At 42.5% G+C, this 18,219-nt stretch overlaps 1 protein-coding gene and 1 long non-coding RNA gene across 4 annotated transcripts in view; one reads left to right on the top strand and one right to left on the bottom strand.

Annotated features, from left to right (window-relative positions):
- Positions 1–11,580: 11,580 nt before the first annotated feature.
- LOC114677564 (uncharacterized) lies at positions 11,581–13,488 on the bottom strand. The gene is made up of 2 exons (XR_003728919.2): positions 13,187–13,488; positions 11,581–12,946 (listed from the first exon to the last, which is right to left on the bottom strand). It is a non-coding gene; the product is annotated as an uncharacterized LOC114677564 (long non-coding RNA).
- CD109 (CD109 molecule) overlaps positions 13,140–18,219 on the top strand; it is a 140,673-nt gene continuing 135,593 nt past the window's right edge. For 2 of the 3 annotated variants that reach the window (XM_015136746.3, XM_077999750.1), the window contains exons 1-2: positions 13,561–13,647; positions 14,747–14,919. In XM_015136746.3, coding sequence (XP_014992232.2) covers positions 13,574–13,647; positions 14,747–14,919 — 247 coding nt within the window. In that variant the 5' untranslated portion in view covers positions 13,561–13,573. Of the gene's footprint in view, positions 13,294–13,560; positions 13,648–14,746; positions 14,920–18,219 lie in introns of those variants that run through there. The other variant, XM_077999751.1, reaches the window with a different exon arrangement.

Genomic DNA, 18,219 nt, shown 5'->3' with positions numbered 1-18,219 from the left:
CAATAGAGAAAACAAATGAGAAAAAAATAGAGAAAACAAATGAGAGAAAAATCATAGATGTTTTTCTTTTCTTTTTTTTTGAGATGGAGTCTCCCTTTGTTGTCTAGGCTGGAGTGCAGTGGCACAATCTCAGCTCACTGCAACCTCTGCCTCCTGGGTTCAAATGATTCTCGTGCCTCAGCCTTTGAGTAGCTGGGATTATAAGCACGAGCCACCACGCCCAGCTAATTTTTGTGTTTTTAGTAGAGATGGGGTTTCACCATGTTGCCAGGCTGGTCTCGAACTCCTGACTATAGGTGATCTGCCTCCCTTGGCCTCCCAAAGTGCTGGGAATACAGGCATGAGTCACCACGCCCGGGTATAGATGTTTTTCAGTGTGGTTTTGGTGAACCACATTTTACGTGGAAAGTTTATGATAGTGTTTTGTTCTAGAGGAAAATAAAACTATACGTGGCTGATAAAGGATTCAGCCCAAGATCTGGGGCAGGTAACCTAAGAAAGTAAAGCCAAGACCACAAACCCAGAGATATGAGTGAATTTGTGATTCACTTCTATTTGGTTTGTTGCCATTTCAAGCCATTTTTATATTTCTACGACTATTTTCTAAATATATTACATGCAGATTTATGTACGTGTATTATTTTTTATTCTTTTTCTTTATACAATTCCTTTTTGAAGAAATCTGATTTGCTAGAATTTCAACAGGCAAACACATTTTTGCATAAGGAGGTAAATATAATCTTTTAACAGCCGTTGAAACTTGATTGATGATACCTTTGACTAAAATGTGCCAGTGGAAGGGCGTGGCATACTTGAAAGAAAAGTATTTAAGAGTAGGTGCGGAAATTGCCCCTAGGCAAAGACGGCTTAACCTTGGTAGAAATCACTGACCTGAAGGGTGTGTTTGTTGTATTTTGTGGGGGCAGACAGGATGTGAAAAATGAGCTTTTGTGTTCTGGATGAGCAGTGAAAGGGCAGTGGCTGCAGAGAGAGCTTTGAGGCAATGGTAGACTCTCCATGCAGCTGGCCAATCTTACCCAAAGGGAGAGTCCTCTGGGGGAAAGGTCCATGCCTGAAAGTCTGGCACTTAGTCAGGAGGTCCTTCCTGCAAAGAGATGGATTGATGCGGAAGAGGGCATTTGGCCCAGTCCAGGGCTGCTACAGCTGCTTTATTGTGCACTTAGTGATCCAGTGTTTTCTACCTCTCATTCCAATCTTCCCTTCTTGGGTGTCATTCATCTTCTGAGTTTCAAAGCATGGTGCCTGGGTTCTGGGCAGGACAAAAGTGGAAGAGCCAAAGGCTAGTTCCCTTGAGGTGTTGTCTCCATTCAGGAAGAGAATGCTTTCTCTTCAGTCTTCATTTTACATCTCTTTGTCAAGGATTACCATACATGGACACGTCTAGCTGGATTGAGCCTAGAAAGTTGCCTATTTTAGCTTTCCAGACTCTGGCAAAGGAATACATAGCAGAAGGAAGGAGTGGATAGCTTTTTAGTGCCCCATCTGCAGTGCTCCCTCGTAAGACAAGTTGGTAGTTACATAGGAAGTGTCTGAAAACCAAAAGTCCATTTAAATCCATGGCTTCGTTCCATCCTCTCTTTTTTACCCCAGTGATATTGAGGTGTAATTGACAAAATTTTATATATTTAAGGAATACAATGTGATGTATGTGATGTTTGATATACATTGTGGAATAATGACCATAAGCAAGCTAATTATAACATCCATCACCTTACAGTTACCATTTGTGTGTGTGTGTGTGTGTGTGTGTATGTGGTGAGAACGTTTAAGATCCACTCTTTAAGCCAAAGCATATTTCAAGAATACACATACAGTATTATTGTATTAGTCTGTTTTCATGCTGCTGATAAAGATACACCAAGACTGGGTAATTTATACAGTAAAAAGGGCTTAATGGACTTACAGTTCCATGTGACTAAGGAGGTCTCACAATCATGGTGGGAGGCAAGGAGGAGCAAGTCATGTCTTTCACAGATGGCAGCAGGCAAAGAGCGAGCTTGTGCAGGGAAACTTCCACTTTTTTTTTTTTTCTGAGATGGAGTTTCGCTTTTGTCACCAAGGCTGGAGTGTAATGGTGCAATCTGGGCTCACTGCAACCTTCACCTTCCGGGTTCAAGTGATTCTCCTGTCTCAGCCTCCTGAGTAGCTGGGATTACAGGTGCACACCACCACGCCTGGCTAATTTTTATATTTTTAGTAGAGACAGGGTTTCACCATGTTGGCCAGGCTGGTCTCAAACTCCTGACCTCAGGTGATCTGCCCACCTTAGCCTCCCAAAGTGCTGGGATTACAGGCCTGAGCCACCACAACTGGCTGGAAACTCCGATTTTAAAAACCATCAGATCTCATGAGACTTATTCACTATCATGAGAACAGCACAGGAAAGATCCCCCCACCATGATTCAATTACCTCCTATTGGGACCTTCGCACAACATGTGGAAATTCAAGATGAGATATGGGTTGGGACACAGTCAAACCATATCATTCCACCCCGACCCCTCCCAAATCTCATTTCAAAACCAGTCATGCCTTTCCAGCAGTCCCCTAAAGTCTTACTTCAGCATTAACTCAAAAGTCCACAGTCCCAAGTCTCATCTGAGATGAAGCAAGTCCTTTCTGCCTATGAACCTGTAAAATCAAAAGCAGATTAGTTGCTTCCTAGATACAATGGAGGTGCAGGCATTGGGTAAATACAGCCATTTCAAATGGGAGAAATTGCCCAAAACAAAGGGGCTACAGGTCCCATGCAAGTCCAAAATCTAGTCACGCAGTCAAATCTTAAAGGTTCAAAATGATTTCCTTTGACTCCATGTCTCACATCCAGGTCATGCTGATGCAAGAGGTGGATAGTCTTGGGAAGTTCCACTCCTGTGGCTTTGCAGGGTACAGCCTTCCTCCCGGCTGCTTTCACTGGCTGGTGTTGAGTGTCTGTGGCTTTTCTAGGCACACGGTGCAAGCTGTGGGTGGATCTACTATTCTGGGGTCTGGAGGATGTGGTCCTCTTCTCACAGCTCCACTAGGCAGTGCCCCAGTAGGGAATCTGTGTGGGGACTCCCACCGCCCCATTTCCCTTCACAGGTTCTTGCCCTAGCAGAGGTTCTCCATGAGGACACCACCCCTACAACAAACTTCTGCCTGGGCATCCAGGCATTTTTATACATCTTCTGAAATCTAGGCAGAGGTTCCCAAACCTTAATTCTTGACTTCTGTGCACCTGCAGGCTGAACACCACGTGGAAGCTGCCAAGGCTGAGGTTTGCACCCTCTGAAACGACGACCTGAGCTCTACATTGGCCCCTTTTAGCCACTAGAGTGGCTAGAGTGGCTGGGACACAGGGCACCAAGTCCCTAGGCTTCTCACAGCACAGGGACCCTGGGCCCAGCCCATGAAATAACTTCTTCCTCCTAAGCTTCCGGGCCTGTGATGGGAGGGGCTGCTGCAAAGGTCTCTGGCATGCCCTGGAGACATTTTCCCCATTGTCTTGGTGATTAACATTCGGCTCCTCATTACTTATGCAAATTTCTGCAGCCGATTTGAATTTCTCCTCAGAAAATGGGATTTTCTTTTCTATTGCATTGTCAGGCTTCATATTTTCCAAACTTCTATGCTCTGTGTCCCTTTTGAAACTGAATGCCTTTAACAGTACCCAAGTCACCCCTTGAATGCTTTGCTGCTTGGAAATTTCTTCCACCAGATACCCTAAATCATCTATCTCAAGTTCAAAGTTCCAGAAATCTCTAGGGCAGGGACAAAATGCCACCAGTCTCTTTGCTAAAACATAACAAGAATCACCTTCGCTCCAGTTCCCAACAAGTTCCTCATCTCAGTCTGAGACCACCTCAGCCTGGAATTCATTGTGCATGTCAATATTTTGGTCAAAGCCATTCAACAAGTCTCTAGGAAGCTCCAAACTTTCCCACATTTTCCTGTCTTCTTCTGAGTCCTCCAAACTGTTCTGACTTCTGCCTGTTACCCGGTTCCAAAGTCACTTCCACATTTCTGGGTACCTTTTCAGCAGTGTGCTCTCTGCTGGTACCAATTTACTGTATTAGCCCGTTTTCACACTGCTGATAAAGACATACCTGAGACTGGGCAATTTACAAAAGAAAGAGGTTTAATGGACTTACAGTTCCATGTGGTTGGGGAGGCCTCACAATCACGGTGGAAGGCAAGGAGGAGCAAGTCACATCTTACATGGATGGCGGCAGGCAAAGAGAGAGAACGTGTGCAATGAAACTCCCGTTTTTAAAACCACCAGATCTCAGATTTATTCACTATCATGAGAACAGCATGGGAAAGACCTGCTCCCATGATTCAATTACCTCCCACTGGGTTCCTCCCCTGACACTTGGAAACTGTGGGAGTTACAATTCAAGATGAGATGGGTGGGGACACAGCCAAAGCATATCACTATCTGCTAATGGGCATTTAGGTTGATATCATAGTTTGGCTATTGTGAACAATGCTACAGTGAATATGGGAGTTCAGATCTCTCTTTGAGACTAATTTCAGTTCTTTTTGATATATATTGAGAAATGTGATTGCTGGATCATATGGTAGTTCTATTTTTAATTTTTTGAGGAGCCTCCACATTGTTTTCTCCTTCCTTCCCTTCCTCCTTCCCTCCCTCCCTCCTTCCCTCCTTTCTTTCCTTCCTTCCTTCCTTCCTTCCTTCCTTCCTTCCTTCCTTCCTTCCTTCCTTCCTTCCTTCCTTCCTTCCTTCCTTCCTTCCTTCCTTGTTTTTACCTTCCTTCCTTCCTTGTTTTTACCTTTCTTCCTTGATAGGCTAATTGTCCTTCGTGAAAACATTGTCTTGGTGAACAGAACACAGCTTTTTGGCAAATTTTGGTAACTGTCTGTGGTAGATTGAATTATTTGTCCCAATTTTCTCCCATCCATATCCTTTACCACATAATTAAGTTTGCAGTTCCTCTAACCAAAAGGTGGAGTATGCTACCCATTCTTGACTTGGTCCTTGACCATGAAACTTGCTTTGGGCAACAGGATCTTCACAGATGTCAGGTAAACAGGACCTAAAATGTGCTTGAGCAGTGGAGCTTGTTCTCTTGTGCTTCTACCATGACCACAAGAAGGCCATCCTTCTCCCAGACTACTTTTCTGAGGAGAAGAAGAAACACAAAGTGTGATCTGCCTCAGCTGGCCTGCAAACTTGGGATCTGAAGCAGAAGTTTATTGTCGGTGTAATTTTGAGGTTGTTTCTTTGCTGATTAATAGATTAATAAGTTTACAAATTGTCCCATTAGGCAACAAATTCCCAGTTGGCATTGGTAGATGTAATCTCAGATTAATGTATCTTCCCCAGATAGTACTTTGCTGTTCAAAATATAATAATTAAAATCATGCACTAGAAGAACACTAGAAACTTTGTAAGAACTCAAACTGTGATTCCTTTTTGTCTGGTAGATTTTTTTTTTTTTTTTGGAAAAAAATACCTTTGCTTTTACTCTGATATTTATGATAATATATTAGTATTTTAATTTCTAATTGGCTGTTGTGCAATAAAAAATACACATATTGGTCTCTGCCCCCTAGTCCCTGGCACAGAGTTCTTAAAACTCTTGTAGTTTCCTGAGCAATAGGAGTGCTAGGAGACTCTTTCGTTTTAATGTTTGGTTTCTGCTCTGGTTCTTGAAACAGAGTTCTTAATACCTTTTTAGATAGTGGTGCTAGGATAATCTTTTGTTCTAATATTTGGTCTCTGCTCTGGTTCCTGACACAAAACTCCAAAGACATTTGTAATTTCCTGAATGTTAGCATCTGACACAGAGCTCCTAAATCCCTTGGAATTTTCTGGGCAATAAGAGAGTCTTTTGTACTAATCAGGTAACTCTTGGTAGGCTGCTAGATAGAGGCTGGTCACCAGAAAGACCAGGCTATGATTAGAAGCCTGGAACTTCCAGCCCACCCTCATTCTCTGGAGAAGGGAGAAGGGCTGGAGATGGCATTAATAATTATTCCTATTTGATGAAGCTTCCATAAAAATTCCTGGATTATAGGGTTCTCAGAGTTTCTTTTCTTTTTTCTGAGACAGGGTTCCTTCTGTCACTCAGGCTGGAGTGCAGTGGTGTGATCAAGCTCACTGCAGCCTCAATCTCCCAGGCTCAAATGATCCTCCTGCCTCAGCTTCCTAAGTAGCTGGGACTACAGCCACGCACCATCACATCTGCCTAATTTTTTTGATTTTTAGTAGAGACAAGGTTTTGCTATGTTCGAGACCAGGCTGGTCTCGAAATCCTGAGCTCCAGCAGTACTCCTGCCTCAGCCTCCCAAAGTGGTGGGATTATAGGCATGAGCCACCAAGTCCAACTGCTTCTGTTAATTAATTCGTTTGTTTATAAATTATTCCATTGGGTGACATTTTCCAGCTTCCAAACTAGCATTGGCAGAGGTCATTTCTTATACCCTTTATTAATAAACTGGGAAACATAAATAGCTTCCCAGAGTTCTGTGAGCTGCTGTAGCAAATTAACCAAACCCGAGGATGGGATTGTGGGAACCCCAATTTATAGCTGTTGGATCAGAAGCACAGGTCACAACCTGAGTTTGTGATTGGCATCTGAGGTTGGGGGCAGTCTTATGGGAAGGAACCCTCAACCTATGGGATCTGCTGCTATTTCCAGGTAGTTTGTGTTGGGATTGAATTGACTTAGATGATGCTCAGCTGAGTCTGCTGTAGAATCTGCCAGAGAATTGATTGCTTGGTCAGCGTGGGGGAACCTCTTCTATGCATTTTGGTTGCCAGTGTGTTATATTGAGTGTATAAAAGTGGGAAAACCACTTTGGTTCAGTTTTTCTTATATCCTTACACTACTTTATAGTCTTAATATGCTTATGACATATTTCTTGATCCAAGAAAACTGTAGACACTTTTTTTTTACTTTATAAGGTTCTTAGTGTCTCAGTCAGTGCTTTAATTCTTCATCCCTCTTTGACTTTGTAAATTTTTGTCATCTGTGCTTTTTAAATTTTTAAGTATTAACACCATTTACATTCTGTTTTGTAAACATTGTGTATTTCACATATTTCATAAAATTTAAGATATTCCACTTTAATACCAAGAAAGAAAATATATTGTCGATTATTATTATGACACCATTGATTGTAAGATCAGAAATGTTAAAAATGTGAAAAACATGTATTTTAGAAATGGTGAAACAGTGTAATTAAATCTTCTTTGTCAATACTTTTATTCTGTTATAAATCAATAAACCATACTTACATCAACACGACTAAATAATTATTTTTCACTGCAAAGCCAACTAATGAATCATGATATTTTCTTTTTTATTCAGTGTTCGCTTTTCCCTTGAATTTCTAAATTCCCTTCCTTTTTACTGCACTATTTTACTTTATCATAGTCTCAGTTTTCTTGTATTTCATTATGTACATCTATTAAGATCCCTTTTACTTCCCTTAAGACCTTACCCCTGGAATTCTTCCTATTACAAGTTCTCTCTTCATTTTTTTCTGGGGTTATATATACATTTCCCTTTTTCTTGGCTTATTTCAGTGGGTTGCTAAATATGTCCTCCTAAAGTAACTTCCTAAAATGAATTTGTGAAAGGCAAAGTTTCTGAGTCATTCCATTTCTGAAAATGTTTTTATTCCTTTTGTTTGTTTTATTATGCAGCTGATGAACTTTTTTTTTTTTTTTGAGATGGAGTTTCACTCTTGTTGCCCAGGCTGGAGTGCAGTGGCGCAATCTCGGCTCACTGCAACCTCTGCCTCCCAGGTTCAAGCAATTTTCCTGCCTCAGCCTCCTGAGTAGCTGGAATTACAGGCATGTGCCACCACGTCCGGCTAATTTTGTATTTTTAGTAGAGACGGGGTTTCTCCATATTTGTCAGGCTGGTCTCGGACTCCTGACCCCAGGTGATCTGCCCGCCTCGGCCTCCCAAAGTGCTGGGATTACAGACAGGTGTGAGCCGCCGCGCCTGGCCTGCAGCTGATGAACATTTTATCTAAAAAAGGTTTGTGAAACATGAAGAAATGCTTATGATGGAATAATTAAGTGGGAAAAGTAGGATACAAAGTTGTATTATGTTTATAACGTAATTACTCCTTAAAAAGGATACCAGCAAATTATGTGGAGAAAGAAAGAGAGAAAGGAAATACAATAAAATGAAATAATGCTTGTCTCTGGGTAGTGGTAAGACTGTAGGAGATTTCTTTTTTTTCCTTTTTTTTTTTTTCTTATCTTTCAACATTTTGTGTACTGAGCAGCTACTCTACCTGACCTCTCACCCCTTCTCCAGGGGGCTAGATAGGGTCACCTTCATGTTTCTGCCCTGTTCCTCCCCTCTTCCCTTTCAGCCACCCACCTGCACTCTGCTTTCCTGCTCTTCTCCCCAGCCACCAGAACCCACAGGCAATTAACACTTTCTGAACAAAGGAGCCAAGGTTTTCCCCATCATTTTTCTAAAGGCAAAAGTGCATGGCTGGGGAGGGAGACTAGAAAGGCAAATAACTGCTCCCTGCCAGTCCTGGTCTCACCCCTCCCAATGTCCATCTGATGGGGACATGGACTCAGGTGGCCCCCGGGAAGCCCCCAGCTGGTGTCATGGGCAGAGCAGACTCTATAAAGGGGAGGTGGGGTATGCCATACACCTGTATTTTTTACTTTCTGAAGCTTGGTTTAGAGTGCTAGGCAGGAGAGAACACTTGCCCATATTGTTACCAATGCGCTACTTCACTTTTGTGGGTTTAGGGCCACAATCAGGCCTGTAGCTCCTTTATTTCTCAGAGGCTGTCTTCCTTCAGTTTTTCTGAATTGTGGGACAAATGCACATGCAGCTCTGGACAAAGGACACTAGCTTCTCCTGCAGGTTACCCATGACATGGAAGTTGGAGGTGGTAAGATGGACATGGATTCCACTTCTCAGTTTTTTCTTTATTCTTACCCACATTTAGCTTTTTTCCCCTGGCTGACTCATAGTTATGTTATGCTCCACACCACACACAGGGGCAATGGCCTGCGCAAACTGCCCTACCAGCTCCCATGATTGCTTAGGGTCTGTCTCACTCGTAGTGGTTCTGCCTTTCTCATTGAACTACATCTGTATTACTCTGTTCTTGCATTGCTCTAAAGTAACAAAAACTTGAGACTGGGTAATTGATAAACAGAAGAAATTTAATTGGCTCACAGTTCCACAGGCTATACAGGAAGCATGTCAGCATCTGCTTCTAGGGAAGCCTCAGGGAGCTTTTACTCATGGTCTCAACTTGAACATTGCCAAAGTGTGGCAGAGCGGACTGATATATGGGTTCATGGCATCTTACATGGCAGGAGAAGGACCAAAAGAGGTGGGGGGAAGTGCCATACACTTTTAAACCACCAGATCTCATGAAGACTGTCACAGGAACAGCACCACAGGGGAAATCTGCCCCATGATTCAATCACCTTCCACCAGGCCCCACCTCCAACATTGGGGATTACAATTTGACATAAGATTTGGGCAGGGACACAGATCCAAACCATATCAACACCCTAAAGACAGCTCAGGAGGGACACAGGAACAATGTGGGATTCTTATCCAAGAGACCATTTGGTTTTCATGCAATAAGCATAGATGATATTTTTGGTATCAAAATTCAGAAATTTTATTCAAAAGAGCTTCTAAGATGCCTTCTCAAAAATTATTTACTAAAATAATATCACTATTATTGTTTTCTTCTTAAAGGAGATATATATTTATTGTAGGAAACTTGGCATATCCAGGTAATCACCAGGATACTAACATTTTGGTGAATATCCTTCAAGTCTTTCTTCAATACATAGATCTGTAATGTCTATGTACACATAAACACACTTTATTTTTTATAAAAATAGAATGAAATTTAAATTGTTTTATAAAACAGACTTCTCCTCTGATATGGTTTGGCTGTGTCCCCACCCACATCTCATCTTGAATTGTAGCTCTCATAATTCCCAAGTGTCATGGGAGGGACCCAGTGGGATGTAATTGAATCAGGGGGGCGGGTCTTTCCCATGCTCTTCTTGTGATAGTGAATAAGTTTCACGAAATATGATGGTTTTATAAAGGGGAGTTCTACATATGCTCTTTTGCCTGCCACCATGTAAGACTTGACTTTACTCCACATTTGTCTTCCACCATAATTGTGAGGCCTCCCAGCCATGTGGAACTGTGAATCAATTAAATCTCTTTCCTTTATAAATTACTCTTACCTTTAAAATATAAAATTTATAAATTTTCCTTTATAAATTTCCTTTATAAATAATAAAGTATGTCTTTATTAGCAGGGTGAGAACAGAATAATATACCCTCCTTAATAATGTATGACTATTAGCCTCTAGATGATTAAACAAGCTCCAATTAAACAAATAGTTTTTAATTATTTCAGTATTCCATTGCATGGATACACTGTAATTTATTTAATCCTGTTTTTGTCTGTTTTGTGTTGCTATAAGGTAGTACCCAAGGCTGGGTAATTTATTAAAAAAAAAAAAGGTTTACTTGGCTTACAATTCTGCAGGCTGTTCAAGAAGCATGGCATTGGCATTTGCTTGGCTTCTGGTGAGGTCCTCAGGCTGCTTCCACTCATGTGAAAGGGGAAGGGGAGCTAATGTGCAGAGATCCCATGGTGAGAGAGGAAACAAGAGAAGCGGGAGGTGCCAGGCTCTTTTTAACAACCAGTTCTTGTGGGAACTGGTACTCACTCACCCCCACCCCCAGGGAGGACATTCATCTGTTCATGAGGATCCACCCACAGGACCCAAACACCTCACATTGTGCTCTTCCTCCAACACTGGGGATCAAATTTCAGCATGAGCTTTAGGTGACAAACATCCAAATGATAGCAAACCCAGTATCTTATTGTTACATGTTCAGACCATTTTCAGGTTTCCTTTTGAGACAGAGTCTTGCTCTGTCATCCAGACTGGAGTGCAGTGGCACGATCTTGACTCACTGCAGCCTCCACCTCCTGGGTTCAAGTGATTCTCATGCCACAGCCTCCCGAGTAGCTTTTATTACAGGCGTGTGCCACCATGCTGGGCTAATTTTTGTATTTTTAGTAGAGACAGGGTTTCACCATTTTGACCAGGCTGGTCTTGAACTCCTGACACAAGTGATTTGCCTGCCTCCGCCTCCCATAGTGTTGGGATTACAGGCGTAAGCCGCCGTGCCCGGCCCATTTTCAGCCTTTCTTTTCTTTGTTTTCTTTCTTTTTTCTTTTTTTTTTTGAGACGGAGTTTTGCTCTTGTTGCCCAGGCTGGAGAGCAATGGTGCGATCTCAGCTCACTGCAACCTCCAACGCCCGGGTTCAAGCAATTCTCTTGCCTCAGTATCCTGAGTAGCTGGGATTACAGGCATGTGCCACCATCCACACCTGGCTAATTTTGTACTTTTAGTAGAGATGGGGTTTCACAGTGTTGGTCAGGTTGGTCTCGAACTCGTGATCTTAGGTGATCCACCCGCCTCGGTCTCCCAAAGTGCTGGGATTACTGGTGTGAGCCACCACGCCTGGCCTCATTTTCAATTTTTCTTAATTAAAAAAACCCACTTCTGAGATGAACATTTTTCATTAATCCTTTTAACAAATTTTTATTGAATAGCTACTCTGTACCAGGCATGTAATAGCCTCATCTCTATGCAAATCCATATGCCTAAATTTCTGCATGACTACGCCTTTCAACAAATGTGTATTGTTGGAAGGAGGGCATAAACAGGAAGGTGGCATTACTTTAAAATTCACACAGATTTACTTTTATACAGTGTGGTTCTAAGCCTTTCTGTAAGTCTTCTCGGGAGGCGACATTATCAACTAATCTTTTGCAGTCCCTCTTATGTTTGTCTACCTCTAGAATACACCTGAATTTCTTAATCCACCTTTATGAACTGAAAGATTGAGAAGAATTTTCTCAGTGTTCCTAATTGCCTTTGCTCATCAAAGTGCCCCCAAATTTCCCCCACTTGTAGAGCTTCCATGGCCCATTGTCTTCTAAAGTAAAGCAGAATCCCAGTCCTTGCTCCAGACCTGCCAAGTCAGTGTCTGTTTTCATGTGATTCCCATACAACTGGCATGTGAGAAGCACTGAGTTAGATCTTGGTGCTTGGCCCACCCTTGACCCTGGTCCTCCTCTCTGAACAACAGAGGTGAGGAGACCAGCAGTAACAGCTGTGTCAGGAACAGGTCAGCACCCAGGGATCCACACAGACACTTTTGGTCTTTCCTAAGTCCTGCCTGCAAAGGAAGTTGGACACTAAAGATAGGCTGCCTGTAGGAAACGACATAAGGACCTTTGCAAGCTGTTCAGCAGGGAGAGAAAGGGGTGGAACAGGAAAGGGAGGAAAGCAAGTTTCTGGACTCCCCAAACCACAGTGTGTCTAGGTGCTACTTTCTCACTTTTCCTTATTTAGCACATAGCTTTGTCATGAGACATCTTTTTGCTGACCTCTTTTCCGTTTGCATTTTGCCCCATATTAGAATGCTACCTTCTAAAACCCCTCTATGAATTAGAAAGTTTTAAGTTGTCAGGGACTGAATGTGTCTGTTTTCCAACAGTTTCTGGCAGTTCCCTGCTTTTATGGTGTAGTCATGGTGAAACCTGAGTCATCTGAAGATGGTGGCAGTGCCAGAGAGCAGGGGAGAGGAGCTGCAAACAAGCCAGGAAGAGTTGGGCATCAATAACTCCTGGGCACCACCGGCCACTGGCCTTCATTCTGACAGGAGAGCCACCCGAACCCTAATTGTGTTCAGACAGATTGCTCCAAGCTTTACAGTTCTACCGAATTCTTTCTGTAGCAAAAACATAAAGGCATCTTCTTATTTTTTTTTTCAAGGTTCCAAGTAGCAACACCTAACGTCTGCAGTGCCAGTTCTTTTCTTCTTTTTGTTCTTCTTCTTCTTTTTTTTTTTTAGGTGAGAAATCATAACATTTTCCTGGAAAGGAAAGCAGTAGACCTCATTTTTTGTTTTAAAGAAAAATAGTTTTTCTCTGTTTCTATTCATATACATTAAGTAACTACCCAGGAAATATGACCCGGTTTGGCGCGCGTGTGCGTGTGTGTGTGCCGTTTCTCTAAAATTCTGACTCATAGTCTGGAGGACAATGATTGACTTTTTTCCACTTCACATAGCTGCTGTGAATTTCTCCTCACAAGGATGGGCCTGTTTACTCACCCTGGGCATCGTTGGTAGAGCGCTAGTGTAAACACCCTGAGGAACCCGGTGGGCCGGAGAAGTGGGCGCGCTCTGTTCTCTGCGGCCAGCCGGGACGCCGGGGCCAGGTGGGGCCGCCTGCGTTTAGCGACTGCTTTCTCACCCCCTGGATTGGCGATGTTTTTCCACAGCAGCGAGAAGCGCCATTGTAATGGGGATGGGAGGGGTGGAGCCTCCAAGTCCTGTCTCAATTTAGATCTCTTACTCTGCTGTTAGGCGCGCCCATTTCAGATTACTAAACTCGAATTAAGAGGGAAAAAAAAATCAGGGAGGAGGTGGCAAGCCACACCCCACGGTGCCCGCGAATTTCCCCGGCAGCGGACTGTAGCCCCTGCAGACGCCGTCGAGATGCAGGGCCCGCCGCTCCTGACCGCCGCCCACCTCCTCTGCGTGTGCACCGCCGCGCTGGCCGCGGCCCGCGGGTAGGAACGTGGGCGCGCGGGGGGCGCGCCGGCGCGCGGGCCTGGGCCGCTCTGTGGCTCTGGGCCGGGGCTTCGGGGAGGTGGCGGCTGCTGTGCCGCAGCGGGTGGGAAACGCCCGCGCGGCTGCAGTCCCCAGCCTGGCACTGGCCTGGGAGTTTGACCATATGTAGCTTCAGCGTGGCTCTCCATGGGACAGTTACTTTCTCTACTCATGAAGTTGTTTAAGCGTCTCCCTGGCCATAACAACTTTCTGAAGAAGAGTCATTTTATTTTTAGTTCACGTTGCCTCTGCCTTTTGCTTTTCAACTTTTTGCTCCCAGATTGCGTTTCTTCTCTCAAAGACATGATGTATTTTTTCTAATCAAGATGTCTCAACCTTAGCATTGCCAAAGTGTGGCGGAGGGGACTGATGTATGGGTTCAGGGGCAGACATTATAGGAAGATAACAACAGCACCCAATAATGGAAAGCCCCATTCATTCCTAAAGATTTCTGTAGTTGAGGCTTAACCCCTAATTAAAGCGGAGAAAGTGCTCCTTTAGTGACTTCTTTTTATGATCCGTTATACCTGGAATTTTCACCAGTTGTAGTTTATTTTCAAATGGTATATTTCAATCAACGGTATTGGTTAAATAATTTTTTATCCTCGTTGGGCAGCAACTCAAACATAAAGGTTTGAATAAGAAACAGGCAAAATCTTAAACACCACCACCAACAAGAAAATAATCACGCTGGGATAAGGTCGTCTGTAAAGGAGAAGCTTAGAGACTTGCTTTGCCAATAACTCCAGTATGCCCCGGTGCAAGCCATTTACATCATGGTTCCTTCTGTGCTGTTCGTGGTTTATAAAATGGAAATAACACAGGCCTTCCTCTAGTAGTGATGCATGAATTACTGCATTAAAATTGATTTATGGGAATTATTGTTGTTTCAGTAGCATTTCAATGCAGTTGCTAAATAGAGCAGTGGGCGATGTTAACGGAAACGACTGCAATTGGCACAGTATGGGGTGCCTATCGCACTAGGAAATCTGAGGGTCACAAAGGAGAGGAGATGTGAGGATAAGAAACTTTGTTTTTCCATTGTTGGGAACTCTTTAGGCCCCGGTTTCTGGTGACAACCCCAGGGATCATCAGGCCCGGAGGAAATGTGACTATTGGGGTGGAGCTTCTGGAACACTGCCCCTCACAGGTCACTGTGAAGGCGGAGCTGCTCAAGACAGCATCAAACCTCACTGTCTCTGTCCTGGAAGCAGAAGGAGTCTTTGAAAAAGGTAAGATAAACAGCATAAAGTCTTACCCTTCTGCAGTAATAACTGGAATATGTTAATAAGGTCATGTGTTAGGTAGTATAACAGAGAAACCCCAAATTTGCAGTAGCTTACCTAATATACTTTTAATTCTCACTCGTATAAAGTCCTAGATAGTGTTCCCGGATGGTCTTCCAAGTGCAGATTCAGAGACCCAGGTTCCTTCCATTTTGTGGCTCCATTATCAGCATGTGGCTCCCAAGACTGCAGGGGAAGAGCATGGAGTTTCTTCATGGGAGAAGGGGAAGAGCATGGGAAGAGCATGTAGAAGGTTTTTATGGGATAGGCCTAGAAATAGCTCACATCACTAATGCTCATATGTATAGGCAAAAGAGGATGGGAAATGTAGGCTAGTGTGTGCCCCAGAAGAGGAAATGAGCTAGTCTCTAACACAAAACCATATTTATTGAGTGCAAAGTATTTTACAGAATAGGCCTGTGGGAAGGAAAGGAAAAACTACACAGTAGTTAAAATCCAGTTTTATGGAATATTTCTTAAGTTTTAAAGTAACAAGAAAAAAAGAAAATAGTGTGAAAGTGGGAGCCATTTGTAACAGAACCAAGTTTGGTTCTTGTTTCAAGTCTGGGTTCTAACATGGCCCAAGATTAAATTGGGCCAATGAATGTCTTCTTTTTCAGTACTAAGGGAAAAATAATTTTGGGGGGAAGAGGTAAATACTTAAAACTTTTTTCATTAAAATGAACTTTTATTGCATTTTTTTTCCTTTTTTAGATTATTATAATTATTTTTAGAGACAAGCCGTCAGCATGTTGGCCAGGCTGGTCTTGAACTCCTAAGTTCAAGTGATCCACCCACCTTGGCCTCCCAAAGTGCTGGGATTACAGGCATGAGCTACTGTGCCTGGCTGAGACATACATTTTTGTAAAGTTAAGAGTTATTTTTAAAAAAATCATTTAAGGCATGTAATGAAGGGTGGATGGTATTCCATAACGGTTCATTATAGAAGTGTTTATTCTCTACGAGCATAGAGAAATGAACACCATCATGAAATGAAATAAAAGTAAAAGTTTATCTGCATCTGTGGTTCTTTCCCCACTGGAAGTTCACTGGGTAGGTATATTTGGAATAGGAGTCAGGATGAGATGGTGTGTGTAGGGGCAAGTCACTTTGTCCCTCATAGAAGCAATGTCAGGGAAGTGGGAGGTCTTATTTCCCTGGAGGGGAAGTATAGGTTAGCCCTTAAGATCTGAGTTTGAATCCTGGTACTACTTTGCTACTAGTTGTGTGATGTTAGGTAGGTTACTTAACTGCTTTGAGCCACAGTTTCCTCTTCTATAAAATGGAAATAATGAAATTGACTTCCCAGGGCAGTTATAAAGTTAAAATCTGTATGTAGTACCTCTTAGGCATACAATAAACAATTGCTAATATTATTAGTATAATAATATTGCAGAAGAGGATGCAGAAAGCCCATTTCCTTTTTACATGGGGGCAGACTTCAACTTTCATTATTGAACTATCATTTCTGAAAATGAATAACTCCTGATCTTATGATAGTTGCTAAAGAAAATATTGAAATATTAAATAACAGGACATAATACGTAAGGTAGTTCCACATTCATTGTTTATTCATTAAGAATTATGAGTGGGAAGAGGGAGGTGATTGAAAAACCACCTATTGGGTACCACACTTATCGCCTGGATGATGAAATAATGTGTACGCTAAAACCCTATGACAGGCAATTTTCTTATATAACAAACCTGCACATGTATCCCTGAAACTAAAATAAAAGTAAAAGGAAAAAAAGAATTTATAATATTGGCTCCACTAGTGTGGCAGTTTTCCTGCAATGCAGAGGTCCAGAATATATACAGATGTTTTTGATAAATATTTGAGCTTTGCTTGGACATTTACGTACTCTAATTTTAGAATTTCACCTGTTAGGTCTTTTCTGTAATCTCCATTATCAGTCTCTCTCTTTTTTGCAACAAATGGTACCTCCATTATCAGTCTCTCTCTTTTTTGCAACAAAAGGGGGTGCATGTTGTTGTGGCTTGGTTTTCAACTTTATTCTTAGATCTTCTTTTGGGAGAAGGTTTCCTCATATGCCCATGGGAAAGTTCAAGTACTCAAGACTGGGTGGGGCAAAGCTGTCCTGGGAGCAGAATGGATCTATGGAAAGGAAAAAGGGAAAATGCTGCTTCTTTCGTGGGCTGTTTTTGACTGTATCGACATAGAGTTTCATTGACAATGGCATTGCTAGGAGCACTCTCCTCTTTCAAAGGAGAATGTTACTGTATTATCAGAGGCTGAGAATTATTGTTCTCAGAGCAGATGCTTCCTGTAATGTGAGGACTTGAGGATCAAGACACTTCTCCCTGCTTGTCTTCACTTCCTTTGCTTTATTTGGCTTCTCCAGTTGTAACATATGTAGATAAACCAGGACTTCTAAATCAGGGGTCTGGATCTTCAAGTATCTGGATGTGGATTCGTGTTTTGTTTTTTTCTCCATCACATAAACACCAACAAATAAATACCTTTTGTTTTTAAGAGACAGGGTCTCACTCTGTTGCCCGGGCCAGAGTGCCGTGGTGAAATCATAGCTCACTGCAACTTTGAATTCTTGGGCTCAAGTGATCCTGCTGTCTCAGCCTCCTGAATAGCTGGGACTACAGGCAAGTGCCAGCACGCCTGGCTAGGTTTAAAATTTTTTTTTTTTTTTTTTGTAGAGATGGGGTCTTGCTATGTTGCCCAGACTGGTCTTGAACTACTGGGCTCAAGTGATCTTCCTACCTCAGCTTCCCAAAGTTCTGGGATTATAGGTGTGAGCCTGATTGTTTCATCATTTTCTTTTGAGCCACCCCACCCCCCCAACAGAAGGTTGGTTTTAATAAAGATTTATCTGGTAGTAGAGCTGGGTAAGGCAGTGGACTGTTTCTTAGTAGCTTATTTCCAGCAGTTCTGGACTTCTTAGAAATCCTCAGGGTAGGGAGGTGTTTTACCCAAACCACAATAGATTTCTGTCTCAATTTGCATCAGAAATAGTAATAACTAAAGGGTTCAAATGGAAAATGTATTTAATAAAGATGAAAAAGTATGGCATTTCTTTAGGGAAGAGTTCATTTGTTTGTTTGACAGATATGGGGGAGATTTTATTTACATTTCCACTTTTATGGCCAGGAGTGTAGGTTATATTACTGTTATTCATTTAAAAAATACATTAATCCTGTATTTATTGGGGATTGATTGTAGTTTTTTTTTTTGAGATGGAGTCTCGCTCCATCACCCAGGCTGGGGTACAG

The sequence above is a fragment of the Macaca mulatta genome, chromosome 4, assembly GCF_049350105.2.
Source record: "Macaca mulatta isolate MMU2019108-1 chromosome 4, T2T-MMU8v2.0, whole genome shotgun sequence".
Classification (NCBI taxonomy): domain Eukaryota; kingdom Metazoa; phylum Chordata; class Mammalia; order Primates; family Cercopithecidae; genus Macaca; species Macaca mulatta.
This window is presented reverse-complemented; position numbering and strand designations above follow the sequence as displayed.